General features: G+C 43.7%; 1 protein-coding gene across 8 annotated transcripts in view; it reads right to left on the bottom strand.

The window, feature by feature from the left end:
• LOC135115585 (sodium/potassium-transporting ATPase subunit alpha-like) overlaps positions 1-18,734 on the bottom strand; it is an 85,061-nt gene that overhangs the window by 2,566 nt on the left and 63,761 nt on the right. For 3 of the 8 annotated variants that reach the window (XM_064032513.1, XM_064032512.1, XM_064032515.1), the window contains 12 exons: positions 11,156-11,296; positions 10,436-10,639; positions 9,695-9,808; positions 9,441-9,575; positions 9,125-9,242; positions 8,822-9,007; positions 7,408-8,658; positions 7,033-7,289; positions 3,654-3,748; positions 662-836; positions 354-484; positions 100-201 (listed from right to left, as the gene is read on the bottom strand). In XM_064032513.1, coding sequence (XP_063888583.1) covers positions 100-201; positions 354-484; positions 662-836; positions 3,654-3,748; positions 7,033-7,289; positions 7,408-8,658; positions 8,822-9,007; positions 9,125-9,242; positions 9,441-9,575; positions 9,695-9,808; positions 10,436-10,639; positions 11,156-11,296 — 2,909 coding nt within the window. Of the gene's footprint in view, positions 1-99; positions 202-353; positions 485-661; positions 837-2,090; positions 2,186-3,653; positions 3,749-4,425; positions 4,521-6,312; positions 6,408-7,032; positions 7,290-7,407; positions 8,659-8,821; positions 9,008-9,124; positions 9,243-9,440; positions 9,576-9,694; positions 9,809-10,435; positions 10,640-11,155; positions 11,297-11,957; positions 12,003-14,078; positions 14,160-18,734 lie in introns of those variants that run through there. The other 5 variants (XM_064032510.1, XM_064032509.1, XM_064032511.1 and 2 more) reach the window with 5 other exon arrangements.

Genomic DNA, 18,734 nt, shown 5'->3' with positions numbered 1-18,734 from the left:
TACTTTTATATAAGTAGCAAGCAATATTCTTAGGTCACAATTTGCATGCACATTACACTGTCAGATATGTACTTTATTTAGAATAATTAAAACACTCACTTGAGGGGATACATCCTTAGACCCTTGTCCATGCCTGGTGTGTAGGAGAGGAAGGCAGCCAGTGTGGTCTCGAAACACAACCCAAAGTTAAGCACCATGTTCCTGTGAATAAGAAATTAATTAATATCTTTCCTGTACTGCATCAACAGCTTTAATTCAGGATGGCACACAGCTCTCTTCCCATGTACGTAGATGCAATTAAAAAAAATGATGTATCTCCAGGTATGGCAAGGTGAAAGCACAAGTAGACTTACTTCATGCCCTGGTGAAGGATGGAGTTACGGCGGGTCTTACAGATGATCAAGTCAGCCCACTGCACCACCACAATGGCCACGAAGAATGCAGTGTGGCAGGTGTACTCAAGGATCTTGCGGTCGTGGTAGGTCTGCAGGAGGAGACACCACTTAGTACTTGGCACAGGTAAAAATTTGTAGAATGTAGGAACATAAAAAGTTAGTGCAGGTAAAAATCTGTAGAATCTAAGAGCATAACAGTTAGTGTTCTAGTCTGTCTGCAAAGTGGACAATACAGCAATACATGGTAACATGGTGTCATGACTCACCCATTCCTGGCCATAGTAATCCTCCAGATCGTTGATGGCCTTGGAGTCCCAGTGCTCACGGATGCCAAAGAGGATGGGAGGCAGGAACCCATTCTCAGCCATGATGACGAAGTACACATAGAATCCAGCCAGAGCCTGGATCATGCCAATCTGACCATAGGCCATGGAGATGAGCCTGTGCCACAGGAAAAGTTGTTACTTCAGGAAGAGGTGACAGGAGTCAGGTAAAATAACTTATTATTATCATCTCTTTTCACCTTTTTTTTGTACAACTTAAAATATTTTAAGTGCATTTTAATGTTTTGTGTATATCACAATTACACTTGTAAATAAATACTCCTAGTGGCTACTCAGCAAGTTCAAGGAAACATTCCTAGAAGATAATAACCAATCAAGTTCTCAAAGTTACTTCAGATTTAAAGTATTATATATCAGAACATATATCAGCAAATTGGACAAGATGGTTACTACTTGCCTCTGTCAACCAAGATTGCTTAAACATGAGTTTCCTATCTAAAAATTTTGGGAGAATCAAGCACAAGATCTGAATAAAGTTATGCATAATTACTAAAGAAGGTTACTAGTAATTGAATAGATTTAATTTTCTGCAGTTCTACTGTTAGGAGGCTTGATAAAATATCCTTTGCAACCACTGCCTTACCAGACTGGCCGGCCCTCCAGGCTTGCTTGTTTCTCAACACGTCTACAAGTTTCCCTTTCAAGAAAAGAACATGCACTCACTGGCCATGCAGAGGGTTAACACAAGTCAGTACAAAGTACAGAGGTTAGAGCATTAGACATGTCATGGGACTCAGAGGTCAAGTTTGTATGGTGCTTTCAGGCCATTTCAGGCCTGAATTAAGATACAAATAAATGAATGCAGTGCACACAGAAATCCACTTGAGACATATTACAGTCAAATAGTGGACACAGTGCAGGAGGAGCATAGAGTAGACATTTTAGGGAGAGGGTCGGCAGTGATCTATCAGTGAGTGTTGTGACAGTACAGTGGACCCCACACCTGGTTGGGCACAGCACAGTTGTAAGACAACAATGAAGACATGGTGACACAGACTCAACTTCGCCAATCTATCTCTAAATATTGTGTGTGAGTCTCAGGGATTTGCCCAAGTGACATTTATGTTTGGGATAAATGGCTGCAGTTAGGTACACAATGGGCATGAAGAGCAACATTCCATGAGAAGAGGTAGTTGTACACAAATAATGGATACTTCTGTATGATCTGTTGATGCACTTTCCTCAAACATTCTGTGTACATGTCTGTTTACACATTTTGTAGCGAGAGGATCTAAAACACCAAAACAGCTCAGCCTGACGCCTTCACCTGCAACATCAAGACAGACATTCTCGGTACACAGCAACAAAGGAGTACGGACTTGTGGAAATACGAGTGGGCATGGCGGCTCACCTGTAGTTCACGAGCTTGTCGTGCCACGGGTCTCGTGGCTGGCGCTTCATAATGTCTGATTCGGCAGCCTCATAGGCCAGGGAAATGGCCGGGACCTGCGCATTCGTATAAAAATTTACGGAAAATTAGCGTTGATTCTGGACAGCGCGGGAATGCGTCCATGAGGATGGGGTGGCGATGAACAGAGCTGTCCCTTACTGATCATGATGTGGAAGATTACACCATGGGGGACTCAAGGGGGAGCAGAGGGCAAGAGGGGAGTGGCACACTAATCTCAAGGCAATCCTTGGATCCTGTGTCCAAGCATGATGCTCACCACTCCTGGCTGCAGCCTCTCCCCACTGAAGACCACCAGCTGGTGTGTTAATGTAGATGGACAGATTGCATTGCATTTACTGTTCTAAAAGCGCCATCTATCTACACTCGTCACCATACAGTAATGCATTCAACATGGGCTCCTACACAGTTAAGGCCACAACAGTAGCATTACTGGCAGCAGACTCACACGCTGCCTAGACACACTCTCATGTGGGTCTGCAGCACAAGTGAGCACAGAACACTGCTGCCTTCCAGTGTCCTCTGTGCTCACAACAATGAAAGCACCAGCGATGTTATGGGAAAGGAATGGGAAGGATTCCTACATACTGCAATATTCTTTGCTGGTGGCACCATCATGCAAAAAATGCCTTCCAGCACACCAACAGCCTGCCTTTCTGAGTCATGCGACCACTGTGCACACTATACATAGAACACTAACTGTGTCACATGAAACATGAATGTCCCTGTTGAGGTGATTCATGTAGCCCAATGGGAGCCCTAGCACAGCCTCCAGACTGTGCTTCGTAAGTCACTGATCGTGAGCCACTGACAAAAATAACAAAGCAAAAAGCAAAAAATGGGCAAAAAAATTGCAAACATGATTTCCTGTGAAACTATAAATTGCATGAGCCATCTCCTGGCCAGCCTTTGACATGAGGCAGTGGTTTGTTAAGAGCAGAATCCACTCTGCACTTCCTGCCCACTCACTGCTGTGCCCAACCCTTGCAGACAACCCCCTCTTCCAGTCCTCTATAAGTCTGATGTTGGAGATTGTACATTCAAGAAACACCTAAAGCAACTTTACAGCTAAAGATGGCAGTCCTAGTTCACTATTCACAGAATTCACAGGATTTAGCCATTGTCAACCGCAATACATGCTTCCACCTTTTAAATTATTAAATGTATTCTAGATATTTTAAAATTTTGTCAGCATTTACTGTTGTTAAAAAAAACATCACATGCAGGAAAAAAATAAGTATAAAACACAATAACCTGTTTTCGTACCAACAGCATTGTATGTTTTTGTAGACATACCAGTCCCCTCCCCAACCTACACACTAAGAACCAAAATTGTTAGTATAAATCACATTTTCCAGGGAAAATTTTTAAATGTTAGTCTGGGTTGTGGTGGTAGTAGTAGTAGTAGTAACAGAAATCTTAATTGTAATAGTAGTAGAGCAGAAGTGGTATGAGTAGTTGTTAATTACAGAGGAGTGGAAGCCATTACTGTGTGCCGAACATTACCTCTCGTTCACAAGCTTGTCCGTGAAGGGATTGCGGGGCTGGCGCTTCATAATATCTGACTCAGCTTCTTCATAGGCAAGGGAAATGGCAGGCACCTAAATATTAACCAAAGGTATAAGGTTACAATTATTGCAAAACGGAACAACATACATAATATAATACTGTAGGAGCGAACAAAACAAAGGGTGAACATCTACCTACAGATGCTTTAGCTTGTAGAATAACCTGAAAATATCCATGTGCAAGGATAAATAAGGAGAAAAAAAGTAGAAGAAATCTGCTCTGTCCTGTTGGGCGCGTGCTACTGGTACTAAGTGTTCGCCGGTGGACCCCAAAACCCTGCTACTCCCCGTGCAGTGGTGCTGCCACAAGGGACAGGAGACACAACTGTGCACAAGAATAAGGCAAGCAACATTCTCAAAGCATTAAGTGAAATGTGAGGATAAAAAATAAATAAATAAATAAAAAAAAAAAAAAAATTGACTAGGACAAGTGCCTCATGTCCCTGGTAGTTCAATCAATCAGTTCATCAGCCAGCTGTGCTATCATTCTAGAATTGAGGGTCTCAAGCTGATGCTCTTGAGAGAGTCACCAGGCAAATCCTAAGCTTCCATGGCACCTGTTGTTGCTTCGGCTAAGAAGAAACAAAGAACCATGCAGAGGTTGACCGTTCATTTCTGGACCGAGGTGAAGCTTGGAGCTCAGGAGTGAGGAGTTGGGAAGAGACTTGAGAAAAAGAGAGGAAGGAAAAGAGAGAACCTGTACACGTTACCTCTCGTTCACAAGCTTGTCGGTGAACGGATTGCGGGGCTGACGCTTCATTATATCAGACTCAGCCGCTTCATAGGCAAGGGAAATGGCTGGGACCTGTCATGACCAGCACAGGACAAGAGGCAGACAAAAGAAGAGAGAAAAAAAAGACGAATATGAGACCAGATACATAAGAAGTGAACTCTGAAGGCAGGACACTATTTGTGATGATCATGGCATGCATGGCAGGTCAACACACAAACACCGCTGGCAAAAGGTGAAAAGTCCAGAGTAAGATATTGGCAAAAGTTACAGTGATACTGCATTAGAGTGTTCCTTTACATTTATGGAAGCATCAACTATCACTGCACCCTGGACTCTGCACCTTCACTGAGCACAGCTCAAATTATGCGATGGAGAGGTGTGGTCACCAGCTTCTACACACTGCAGTGGCAATGGTCACTAGTGCACATGAGTGGAAGGAATGGGGGGGTGAGGTGCAGCAACACACCACCACCACCTCATAGCAATGAGAGATGGACAATGAGTGTTCAAGATGTGACCTGTGGCTGATGATGGTGAGTTAATGGAATGGTACATTGAGAGCATGAGTGCTACCATGAAAAAGGGAAACTATGGGGTTCAAGAGAGTTTGAATTTTATAGTCTGATAAATTATATTAAAAGAATTTAGGTTTTATTCCATGAAAGTAAAGGAGGTAAAGCCAAGAAATGAGAGAAGCTGACTTTCCAGCTGGTACTTCACCAAAGTTGTTTGATGAAGGAAGAATGGACTTCAAAATAATAGAACAGTTAAATTAAAAATTAATCAAAGTTATTTTGATAAAATCTTCAATATGACAACAGTGAAGCACCTGCTGCTGCCCTGATGGAGTGCACCCAGTGTGAGGCACAGCAAGGGACTGGTGACTCCCCACTTACTTGGTACACCACCTCACCACTCTTCCTTCACTTCCCTTGCTGCTGCCATTACTTTAATAAGCCTAAAGTGGTTTAAAGAATCTAGTGTGGCTTTGGCAAGTAAACACTAGGTGCACTTTGATGTCAATTTACAGAAGTAAGATGCTTGGTCTGACAGAAAATACTGACACATTACATGTGATAAAGGGCAGACAGCAGGCATCTTTTTAGCCAGTTGTTGGCATGATTATGCCACAAGTAATGGTGTCCAGGACAAAAAGGAAAAGAGGCAGAATGGCAGACTTGTTGCTGCATCATTGATCAAATCATAAGTAACAAGATTGAAAAGTAGTAGCAAGATTAGTGTTCATCATATCAGAGTCAGTGAGGGGCATGGCCAGGCCATCAAGTGTTCACTATGTTGCAAACAGCATTCCTGGAAAAAGCTTTCAAGTAAACTTCGCAAATTTTCTTGTGATACATAATGCATTATCATTTAGTCAGAATCAGCCAGTCAAATGAAGCAAATAAAAGTAGAATACAATAACTGTCCTAATACAATGTCTTCTGAAAATGTAATAAGAGAACTCCTTATAAATTCATATGCCATTTCCTTATAAATACCTGAGGAGATTAAAATCATGCAAACCTTTCTGTGCATGTAACACCGATAAGTTTCTTGGAAGATTGGTTTGTCACTCAAAACAAATGTAATGAAGAAGAGTCAAGCATCAGTCAAAAATCTCACCTCATCCCTTGTAACAAAACTGTGACAAGCATTTGTCCTTACAGGATACAAAGTATATACCACTGCTTTGGCTGGGATTAAAGGCCATCATTTGGGTCTGAGTTATCAATATAATAGTAGTAATGATAAAAGTGATTGCGTGCGAGTCAAACAGGCAGGATCTTAGTGCCTGCTGTGTTGCAGAAGCCGAAATATGAACTCGTAACAATGGATCAAATCCCTGACAACCATTTTCTTTTACCTTTCGTTGACAAGTTTGTCTTTGAATGGATTTCGTGGATACCGTTTCATGATATCACTCTCTGCAGATTCATAGGCGAGAGAGATAGCTGGGACCTACAGAAGAGGTGGAAAGCAAGATCAAGTTATACACTACTAGACAACTGGGCCGCGCAGAGGCCCACTGCAACTGGGCCGCGCAGAGGCCCACTGGATTACTGCTGTCCCAAGGTAAAGCCCAAGGTGACGACTACCTGCATCTACATCCTGTTCAATAATCCTCCCTATAAGCTGTCCATTGTATTACTTACTTTTACTAGTTACAATGTTCTCTACTGTCTATGATACTTGTTTGTAATACCTCTCATTGACCAGCTTATCATACACAGGATCTCGTGGCCTTCTCTTCATGATATCGGTCTCAGCAGTTTCATAAGCTAGTGAAATAGCTGGAATCTTAGGAAAGATAAGGAAGTTTTGGGGTTAATATTTAAAAAGATTAATCTGATAGTCATGTAGTACAAGATGAAAAATAAGACCCCCCACACTCTTTTCCTTACTTTCACGAATAACAATTTTGACCCAAGGAAAGGCATTTTAAAAGGAGTTCCAATAAATCAACACATGAACATGTCACTGTGAAAAGTCAGTCTGTTGTTAAAAAGTAAATACTTAATCTCCTTAGTAAAGGATTGAAAAATGAATTAAAATGGACAGACACAAGTGGCAATGAGGAACTTACCATGTCAGTACCCAGATCAATGCAGAGGATGGTAACAGTGCCCAGAGGGAGAGGCACGGAGGCAATCATGAAGAACAAGAAGGGGGAGATCTCAGGGATGTTGGAGGTGAGGGTGTAGGCAATGGATTTCTTCAGGTTATCAAAAATAAGCCTGCCCTCTTCCACACCAGTGACAATAGAAGCAAAGTTGTCGTCCAACAGAATCATGTCAGCAGCCTGCTTAGACACATCGGATCCAGCGATACCCATGGCCACACCTGCGGGAGTAGCAATTTGGTGAGGATGTCTGTGAAGTAAGAGATTAATGAATAGTACTTGGCTATGGTTCATGGGACAGAAAGAAATAAACAAGAATTGTAGCAGCAGTAGGCTCACCAATATCGGCCTTCTTGAGAGCAGGGGAGTCATTCACACCATCTCCGGTTACAGCTACAATGGCTCCCATTCGCTGGCAGCCCTCCACAATGATGAGCTTCTGCTGGGGGGAGGTACGGGCGAACACAATCTCAGTGTGGTGGATAAGGACATCATCCAGCTGTTCGGAAGTCATGTCCCTCAACTCGGAGCCATGGACTACAGCAGCCTTGGCCTCGCGGGGGTCGACCTCCTTGATGGGAATGTTAAGTCTTTGGGCAATGTCCTCTACAGTCTCGTTGCCCTCAGAAATGATACCGACAGACTTGGCAATGGCCTTGGCAGTGATGGGATGATCACCAGTAACCATGATAACCTTGATACCAGCAGAACGGCACTTGGCCACGGCGTCGGGCACAGCAGCACGGGGAGGATCAATCATGGACATGAGCCCGACAAATCGAAGACCATGCACAGGGAAGTTGACAGCATCAGCATCGAAGGGATAGCCGAGGGGGTACTTGTCGGAGGGCAGGACGTAATCACAGAAGCCCAGCACACGCTCTCCAAGCCCACCCAACTCCAAGTAAGCGTTGTTGAAAGCTTCCTTCATCTCCTCATCCAAAGCTTTCTCTTCACCATTCATGAAGATGGTGGAGCATCGTTCGAGGATCCTCTCAGGAGCGCCCTTCATCACAAGCAGGTAGCGGAGGTCGTTCTTGTCCTGGGTCTCATGGATGGACACTTGATACTTGTTGGTGGAGTTGAAAGGAATCTCACAGACCTTCTTGTTGCGGGAACGCCAGCCCCTCACGTCTCCAATAGCAAGTTCCACACACTTCAGCAGGGCAGCCTCGGAAGCATCACCGTTTACCTCTCGCTTCAGGATGGGCACGTCCTCCTGGCCTGTCTTGAATTCAGCACGGTTGCAAAGAGCAGCAATCCTGGAGAGAGCCTTCCATCCATCAGAGGTCTTGTCATACTGGCAGCCTGACTGGTCCTCTGAGGTGTCTGCCTCAATGATGGTGTTGTCAAACCACATGTGGGCGACGGTCATACGGTTCTGAGTGAGGGTGCCAGTCTTGTCAGAGCAGATGGTAGAGGTTGAACCCAGGGTCTCCACAGCTTCCAAGTTCTTGACCAAGCAGTTCTTGGCAGCCATACGCTTGGCAGTGAGGGTGAGACACACAGTGACAGTGGCCAGCAGACCCTCGGGCACGTTGGCCACAATGATACCAATGAGGAACACAACAGCATCCAGCCAGTGGTAACCTGGAAGTGGGAATTAAATCAGCAGTGTGTACTAACTAATAAACTTACATTAATTGAAAGATATATGTTGTCCAGGTAAATGGCCCATGACATGCAATATTTTAAAGTCTCTTTGGAGAGGCAAGTCAGCTGCAAGTGATGAACAGGGACAAGCACAACTTACCCAAGATGAAGGCAATGATGAAGAATGTAACCCCCAGGAAGACAGCCACACCAGTAATGATGTGGATGAAGTGACTGATCTCCTTGGCAATTGGAGTCTCTCCAGTTTCCAAGCCAGAGGCCAGACCAGCAATACGACCCATCACAGTATTGTCACCAATATTGATTACAATACCCTTGCAAGTGCCTGAAATAGACCAGCACATTATTTCTGTTCTAACTCATACGACATCATGCACAATACCAGAAACTTAGGAAATGAGCAGCATATTGTAGCAGGTATGATGACACAGCAAGCACTCACCTTCAACAGCATTGGTGGAAAAGAAGGCAAGGTTCTTGGTCTCAAGAGGATTCTCAGATGTGAATTCAGGAGAGCGACTCTGTGGCTCAGACTCACCAGTGAGTGAAGAGTTGTCGACCTGTATCAAGAAACCTCATAGAATATAGAATACTTTCTTTACAATGAGAAACCCCATCCTGCATTGTTCACCAAACTAAAACCAACTAAAATCAGAATTCCTGATGGAACATGTGTATATAATATAAATAAATGTACATATATCTCAAGTTACAATTACTGTGATTGATAGCATCTCTAGGTGGTACTGTTCAGTTACCTTGAAACCTCGAGCTTCAATGACTCGCATGTCAGCAGGGATACGATCACCAAACTTAACATCAATGATGTCACCTATGCATAGTTCCTCAGCCTGAACATTCAGTTTCTCACCCTCACGGATGACAATGGCATACTGAAACAGAGAAAGTGGGGTTGTACATTTTCCAGGTTCTTCAAAATGTCTAAATGAAACTAATAACTTTCATATATTTGCAGGCAAATCTGCTGTATGATTTCACACCACTCACTCACCTGAGGAACAAGGTTTTTGAAGGACTCCATGATACGGGAACTCTTGCTTTCCTGGTAGTATGAGAAGATGCCTGTGATGATTACGACAGCAGTGAGCACAATGCCCAAGTACAGCTGTGGAGGAGCAGAAACATGTTTGTTGAATAGTGGAACTACATAGAAACTCAGAATACTTTGCCTTTGTCTATTTGCTCATAAAAAATTTAAACCAACACAGTGGTTTTGTATACAGTTTTAATTAACTTCATCTTACTCACTACCAATAATAGTGTTTTTTTGGAGTACCAGCTAGTGTATATATATATATATATATATATATATATATATATATATATATATATATATATATATATATATATATATATATATATATTTTTATTTATTTATTTATTTTTTTCTAAAGTTCTGTTAAGTATTCTAGTATTTCAGCAGCTAAAATATACATGTTATTTTATGCCACCTGCCTAAGTTTCCTTTCACCTTTCATGGGCTATACAAGTAAACTGAAGGACATGGCCTTCCCTCCCCCCATCGTTATGCCACAAGCTCAGGATTCATATCAAAGTCTCTCTGCAATGAACTGACCACACTCCCTTCCTCTAACAGAACCCCCAATCATGACAGCTTCATATAATGATCATATAGAATCCTTCTTACATTTTCCAAGCACAACCATTAGCTGAGGCAGTAACTATTACTGTTTCTATGGTACCTACAAGCCAAAATATGGAAGACACTCACGTTATCATTGTTGGGTTCCTCCTCTGATGCAGCCTCAATGGAATAAGCAATGAAACAGAGAATGGCACCAATCCACAACAGCAGTGAGAATCCACCAAACAAGTTCTTGCAAAATTTGACCCATTCTGGAGTTTGCTTGGGAGGGGTGAGGGCGTTGGGGCCGTCCCTTTCTAACCTGCGGCGAGCCTCGGCCTGTGTCAAACCCTGGACAAGAAGGACATGATTACAATGGTTGCTATGAAGAAAGATAGAGAGACTATTGTTCTTATCATTTAAAATGCTCAAGAATGATGGCACAGCTGGGATTTCAACTCCAAAGGGGCCTAGGTGTCAGCGAGTTGAAATTAGGAGCCCCACATCAGCACGTCTTGTTTATCAAACTTCAATGATAATACTTTACAGATATGAATACTACATACTCATTATATAAATCCTAAGTGTCTTGCCCTTATTTAAACATCACATAAATAATGAGAAATTAGAGACAGGGAATGACCCCGTCACGTCACTCTTGGTACTTAAGATTTTAACACATTACCAGCTAAATCAAGATGATCACTAATGCTTAAGTGACTTTGGTTGGTCTTGATTGTCCTATCACTACAAAAGAGACAGAAGTTGACTTAGAGTATGACCTTTAAATAAAGTGAAAAATGTCAAGCAATGGATGGTATGAAGGCTTTTGTTACAAAATTATTTCTCTCATGCACAAAGTCTTACTGTGTCAGGATTGACGGAGAGGCGCTGAAAGAGTTCTTCTATGGGGACCTTGTGTTCATCGAGTTCCAATTCCTGTTTCAGGTTGTCCATATCCTTCTCCTTCTCCCCTTTCCTCTTGCCCTTGACATTCTTCTTTTTTGACTGCACAAAAGAAAAAAAGATTAGACACAAGGAATGGTTCAGAATAAGCAGGATGACTCACTAACTTTACAATTACTGTCCTAGTTTTTTTTATTTTGTGAAGATTAAGAAATTTATGCCTACAAAAAATTAACACATTTGGATTCTAAAATAAACAAATACTTGGGTGTTTCTCATCCACTCCACTGATTCATTTTCAAAGTGCATGAAAGGAACATTTGGTGGGACCTATCCACCCTGACACTTTGCCAACACTCATCCTGCCCTTGACCTTAAGTACAACACAACAAAAGCAATATGTACTGTTTTGCAAGTTTTTACTCTTTGAAATAAATATACATGTAACAAATCTTACAACTAAAAAAAAAAAAAAAAAAAAAAAAAAAGATTGAGAAGAAGTAATAAGCAGTCTGCAACATGTCAGAAATCAAGGAGTCATGTTTGGGTGAGCCACAGGTGACACACACAGCCACTCAACACACTACACACAGCAGGAAAAAAAAAACATGCATCATTTATCCTTCCCACCACCACCGCCACCACCACCAAGATCACAATTCACATGTTGCATATCCTCAAGACCAGTTGCAACAGCTAAAACTTTAATCATCTCTATTGTTGCACTGTCAGGCAAAGTGACTAATGGTACTTCATTGCTTACAATCTTCAGCTTTGAGGATTTGCTTCCCATGGAATTTTCCACAACTCAGCTTCTCAGACAGAAGTCTGCCAAGCCTCCACTCATCCCTCCCTTCCACCTGTATCAGGGTGTAGTGGTCAGAGTGGGAGGCCAGGCAGGTTCCTCAGAGCAGTCACTCACAGCATGGACCATACCTCAGATACAATACAGATACAAACACAAAAGTGAAAAATCAGTAAATCAACAACAGTAATTGTCAAGAACCTGGAAAAGAGGGAGTTAAGGAAACACTGATACTGAATGCTGTCCAAAAAGCAGAATGTCAAAGCTAAATATGCTTTTCTGTATCACCAACTCTAGTAATGTAATGGCTTCTGAAGGACACCTAAGATCTATCCAGAATTCTTGTAATGCATCATATCATCTATATACATAAAGGCCCCAAGGAAAATGGTTGCCCAATGGCTGAAACCTTCATGGAATGCTTGTGTAAAGTTGTGATGCACAACTGAACTTGGCTGTTTGTCATCTAGTGCTGCAGTGCTTCCACTACACTGAAGACTGGTCGTAGATTCACTAAGGTTCTGTATTTCTTTTACATCAAAACTCCACACAAAAGCTTCACCAGAATGAGATGATTGTCTAAAATTTTTTTTACAACAATCTTGTTTTCTATATGCTGTGGATTATTTTTCTAAGGCCCACTGGATTGATTAGTGGAGGGATTTCATGTTATTTTTTCTTGATGTAGAATCCTTGCTACACTATTGCTAAAATCATGGAAACAGCCTTGAAAATAACAAAGCCTGTTGAAATCAGTCAAAATAAGGCACCAAAATAATAAATAAGTTCTCATGATAAATTTTTGCACTAAGGAACTCCAGATCTATATCAAAATCCCAACCTTTAAGTGCCCCACCAGTCACAAGTCCGGCAATGCACACTTGGGTTGTCAGGGTTGTAAAAGTCTTATGTGCTCATCATAACTTCCATAACTACCTACAACACAGCAAAACATTCATGTAAAATGCCAACAAAAAAGAAGCCTGTTAATGCTACCAACATGACAAGGTTGTTAATAGGGCTGAGACTGAGAGAAGTTCAGCTCAAAACATTATTTTCTGGATAAATTAACTGTTGCTAAAGGGCTATTGTAGAGGACATTTCTCTAGCTTTATTAGCATGGTGCAGCTACTGGGATTTAATCAAGCTAATTATTCTTATACAAAACATAACTATTCATATAAAAGCATTAAAAAATAGAAAATCTGACACGTAGTTTGTGCTACAAAGGTAATATGAAAGAAAAGGTAAAGCTTTGAACACGAGCATCCAAGTGCTACATTACATGCAGACAAATATACAGAGGCAGCTGGTGCTTACAAGTACACTGCATTACTGAGCATGTGGCATCACTACACTTTAGGTGAAGCAGTGAGAAAACAAAAAAAAAAAAAATGACAGGCAGTTCAAGAATCTGACAAAACACTGTGCTGCTGTTTTACAGCTCTTTCAAAAGAAAAGTTGCAATACTACAAGAGCATGCATCTCAATCTGTACCTATTTCAAGTCTCATGTTTTCTGCTGATAACCAGCCATTGTACTGGATGCAGTTATAAGGAAATGACGAGAGGGAAATGCTTTGTATTGAGATACTCCTGTAACCGACCCACTTTTTGAAAGAAGTGTGAACTTCAACTAGGTCACACTCAGGGCTTAATTAAAGGTGAAGGTACTAAGGGATGTCAAGGTGCTCCAGAGTAGATGTGGGCAACTTGAGCAAGGTAACTTTGCAACTACTTCATAAACTGGTGAGGACAGGCACAGAAGGGAGCCATAGCCTGCAGCCAACTTCTCCGTGTCTTTTGGTGCCCAGCTACAGAGGTGAAACACATTATGTTTGTGGGTCTCCTGTGTGATGTAGGGAATAATTTCTCGACATGTAATCATATGTAAGAAAGTTTGTGGTTTGCCAGTCAAGTGGGGCTTGGAGAAGTAGCTGGGCAGGGAAGAGTTTGGCTGTTACTGTAGCTTCAAAATAAGAATTAAAAGTGACAGATTCTAAAATGGAAGAAGAGCGTCACGTGGTGGAAGAAATCTCGTGTTTTTAAATCTGGTTGGTCGTGTCTCAAGAAAGACTACCTTGGGGTCTCCCTTCACAGTTCGGTTATCATCAGGGACGTTACGATCCGTAGCGTGGCGGTACGAATCTGTTCTGCCCGTCTGAAAGAGAAATTACCAACAAACCACATACAGTATAGTTTCATTAAGACAAACCTTTGGGAGGCCACTGGCAATCACCCTCGTGTAATGATTTTGGGACCCACACTAAAGCACATCAAAATGAAGGCACAAGGGTATAGATTACTATTAACAATAAGTAACAAATAAAGAAAGGTCTGAGGTGTTCAGTAAGAGGGTGGTGCTCAGTGGCCCAGGCCAACACGTCTGCAACAAGAACCCACAAGGACTCTGGCACACAAGGCTAAACAAGCAACAGGCAATTCAACATTGATGTGGAGGTAACAAACAAAAGGGGATTAAATCAAACATAGGGATTATCATCAACATAGTGTGCACTCTCTCACCATGCTATCCAATGCTGCTAATGTTCATGATGCCGCCGCCACACACACACACACACACACACACACACACACACCTTTACTTTATTATATAAGTTCTCCCATCTTCCAGTTCTTGAGACGTACAAAAAACGGAGTGCTGGGAACGAGGCAGGAAACAAGAAAACGACGCAGGAAAGAAACCAAGATGCGTTTATTTTTATTCACCTCCCTTTCCGGTTACCTGAATCCGTAAATAAGCATCCGTATCCGGTTCCTCATAAAAGGCTGTAACATGCGCGGGGTCTCAAGAAAGACATGTAGTATGCGTAATCATCTTTTGTTCCCGGAGAGAGAGAGAGAGAGAGAGAGAGAGAGAGAGAGAGAGAGAGAGAGAGAGAGAGAGAGAGAGAGAGAGACTGTCCATCCCCTCCATTCTACAATGGAATGTTGGTCACCCCAACCGGTTCCTTTCCTCTCACAACCCATCCATCTTCTTATTCCGCATAGGTCCCCCTTCCTACTACTTTCATTCCAGTGGCTTTAACCAATCAGTCTTTCTATAATTCCGTAAAAACTATGTGGCAGCAGAAAACCAGTTTTGTTATCCTAATGCCGCAAAAGGCGCAAGGGAGAGGAGGCCTGTCGTCACAAAGATAGAACGTAGTATCTAAAATTATTACATTACCAACTCTGAAAGATTCCACTTTTCGGAGAATAATAAACATTCCACGCTGAGGAAGATACCATGAACTCGTCACGATCCTACTGGACAAAAACCTACTCATGCAAGAACCGCGTCAGTGTGGTGCCTCTTTCCCGATCCCGCCAACCTCTCCAGCTCCATCACCACCTCCCTTAGATCCCTCCACAGACCCACACCACACACCACTAAACCCTCGTCCTTAAAGCGTCACCCTCAAGCTGACATTCAGCGGTTTTAATATATTACAATGGACTCCTTCTTGCCACAAATGACGCAAAGAATCTCGGTTTGGATCTTTCAGTACACGATGGAGCAAGTCTCTCCTCTCTTGTCACAACCACCACCACCACCACCACCACCAGGTCCCCGCCTTTACCCCCACGGCAGAACATGACCACAGTGGTCATAGCTAAAAGGTACTGCTGGTTGAGGGCGTTCATCCCGAGAGAGAGAGAGAGAGAGAGAGAGAGAGAAAATACTAGGCCGTTGATTATACTCGCATGGAGACGAAACGGGAGGACGGGAGAAAATAAACTGAGGAAATTTATAATCTTTTGTCTCAACTTAGGCATCGTCATCGAGAAGGGGCGGTATTTTCTCTCGGTGGTCACCGAGAGAAAACGATGTCCAAAAAATTGCGTAAAAATCTCCACAAAACGGTCTCACCACGCCAAGCCACGCCACCCTCTCTCTCCACCTCAGCCACCACGCACGCTACTACGTCAGCAGTACCTCTCCTCGCCTACAACAGAGCCGGTTAGGTTGTGGCCACCGCGAGTGGAAATTTCGCCTTTGCGACAGAAGTTGGTAAGGAGTAAATTGACCTGACATGTTCCATACCTCGCCTCAGGTAAAACAAGAGAGAAGAGGGGGAGACCGATTCGTATGCACGATGTATTTGTCAAATACTGAGTTTTTAGCTTTACCTTTCACTCGCTGCATTCGAGTGCGGACTACTGACAACCGTAGTGCGAGAGATCGGTCCAGAAAGTAACCAAGGGCATTCAGGTGTAAAGAAAGTATAGTAACAAACGAGAGAGAGAGAGAGAGAGAGAGAGAGAGAGAGAGAGAGAGAGAGAGAGAGAGAGAGAGAGAGAGAGAGAGAGAGAGAGAGAGAGAGAGAGAGGAAACGATTAGAAACGGAGAATAAGTGAACAAAGCTTACTATTTCCCTTCACCTGTCCCCCCCATTGCCCTCCTTGTTCACCTCCCCCCTCTCTCTCTCTCCAGGACACGCCCACCCTCACCCCCACTCCAGCACCGCTATTAAAGAGACGCTAACCCAAGCCACACCCACTCCTGGCGCCACCCAAGCCACACCACACCATCGCCTCCTCTTTCCACGCGCGCTCACACACACACACTTGCCCGACGCCCTGCTAACTACTCCAACGTGTGTACTTTTATCCTGAGAGAGAGAGAGAGAGAGAGAGAGAGAGAGAGAGAGAGAGAGAGAGAGAGAGAGAGAGAGAGAGAGAGAGAGAGAAATTTCACGTAATGCTACCACTACTTTCTCTAATACGAAGGTGACAGTCTCTCTCTCTCTCTCTCTCTCTCTCTCTCTCTCTCTCTCTCTCTCTCTCTCTCTCTCTGCTGAACTCCTTTGCGTGGTCAGCAAAGTGGGGTCGTCCCCAGCCCCTCACAACCTGCTGTCCTTATTAGGGCCCTGCGTACGGTCACCCCACACACAACCCACCCTCAACGGCTGGGGAACTCTCCTTGCTACTCTCTCTCTCTCTCTCTCTCTCTCTCTCTCTCTCTCTCTCTCTCTCTCTCTCTCTCTCTCTCAAAACCATGGCTCACTTCTGTGGTATTCCATCATTTAAACCGCGCTACTCTACTATTTTCATCTTTCTCCACTAATTCGAACCATATTTTCCATCATCTCCTCAATGACCCCTTCAGCAACTATGGCTGGTATGCAATGCTACGCGTCGCCTCAAGTCTACCTTCAGCAAGCTTCGAGTTAAGGCGACAGAACCATAACAGAGGCTGAGTACTGAGTTAAATCGGCCACTCGGGCATCTTCATCTGCTGACACCTCGCGTCAAGAACGCTAATGGAGTCAGCAGAATCCAATGACAGGCTGCTTCTTTCGCAACGCACGCACCCGGTTCTCTCTCTCTCTCTCTCTCTCTCTCTCTCTCTCTCTCTCTCTCTCTCTCTCTCTCTCTCTCTCTCTCTCAAGGCCTGTTGTAGTTAACGGTTGGGATGCAACATGAGATAATAAGCTCGTTGATGCTAATTCTTTGATAATTCATTTATCAGTGTGTTTTGGGCCTCAAATCTGTTTATCTCAACTTGGCAGTAATGAAACCATTTATATTGCAAGTCCCCGTTAATTTATGCAAAGGCAGATTGTGTGTGTGTGTGTGTGTGTGTGTGTGTGTGTGTGTGTGTGTGTGTGTGTGTGTGTGTGTGTGTGTGGCAAAGTTAACATTTATGGCAAAATTGCATTTAAAATTGAAGCAAAAACAAGAAAGTATAGTCGTTCAACTAAGTAAATGTGCCCAATTTGTCAAAATGAACAATTGAATAACCAAATGACTGACTCATAACCTTTACCTTTCTCTTCTACACCTTGAAAAAACAATCACCCTTGCCCTTCCACGCTGCACACCTGCATATCCCTCTCCAAACACGCACAACCCACTCACAATCTAACCTTAACCACCCATCACCACTTCTAACAACACCGTCCCTCTCCACCTCACTCGTCTTGCCTCACAACCCCTGCTTCTTTCAGTGTCCTTACTTTCGCTTACATGACAGAACACATCTCTTGCACGACGATCAGTAATCCCTTGTGTGTGTGTGTGTGTGTGTGTGTGTGTGTGTGTGCAGTCGCCGGCGGAGTTGTGAGCCAGCTGGAGTGTCGCTTCCACCGCTCCTCCTCCTCCGCCTGCTCCACCCACCCATCCACCCGTCAGGATCCAGGCTCGGGGAGGGAGGGAGGGATGGAGGGAAGTGTTTCCAGAGCTAGGAGTATTAGGAGGATTATGAATAAGTGAAGGAGACGCACAAACGACTAGAAGCACGAAAAAGTGAGAGGAGGACGTAGTGGAGGATAGTGGAGGACGAAGTGGGAGTGGAGGGCGGAGGGAACACGGGAGGTGGGGGAAGTGGGGGCAGCCAGTTACCACTGCAATGCACCACCACCACCACCCGCCCATGACACCTACCCCACCCCGCCCTGTCCCTGCACCACCTCCACTGCCTCCACCCTGATTCACGCGACAGACTCCACCGTCAATATCCCACACATTAAGGAATGTTGAGCTGAACAGTGGAGGAACGTTAACAGAAGTGGTGGAGAGGGACTGAGGAGGGAGGAGGAGGAGGAGGAAGAGAACGGCAGTCCCTCCCTCTTCCTCCCCACCTCAATCCTCTCTCCCTCAATCAATAGCTTAGCGTCTGCGCACCAATCACCGCCAGTCTTAGGCGGTAATACACTGGCAACGTTTCCTTGGGCAGTCCCTCAGTTCCCTTACAGTGTTCCTTCAGAAATACGGTCTCATGCTAAAAAAA

Source organism: Scylla paramamosain, chromosome 29 (genome assembly GCF_035594125.1).
Source record: "Scylla paramamosain isolate STU-SP2022 chromosome 29, ASM3559412v1, whole genome shotgun sequence".
Lineage (NCBI taxonomy): Eukaryota > Metazoa > Arthropoda > Malacostraca > Decapoda > Portunidae > Scylla > Scylla paramamosain.
The sequence above is the reverse complement of the archived record's forward strand: the minus strand, read 5'-3'. Positions and strand labels throughout refer to the sequence as shown.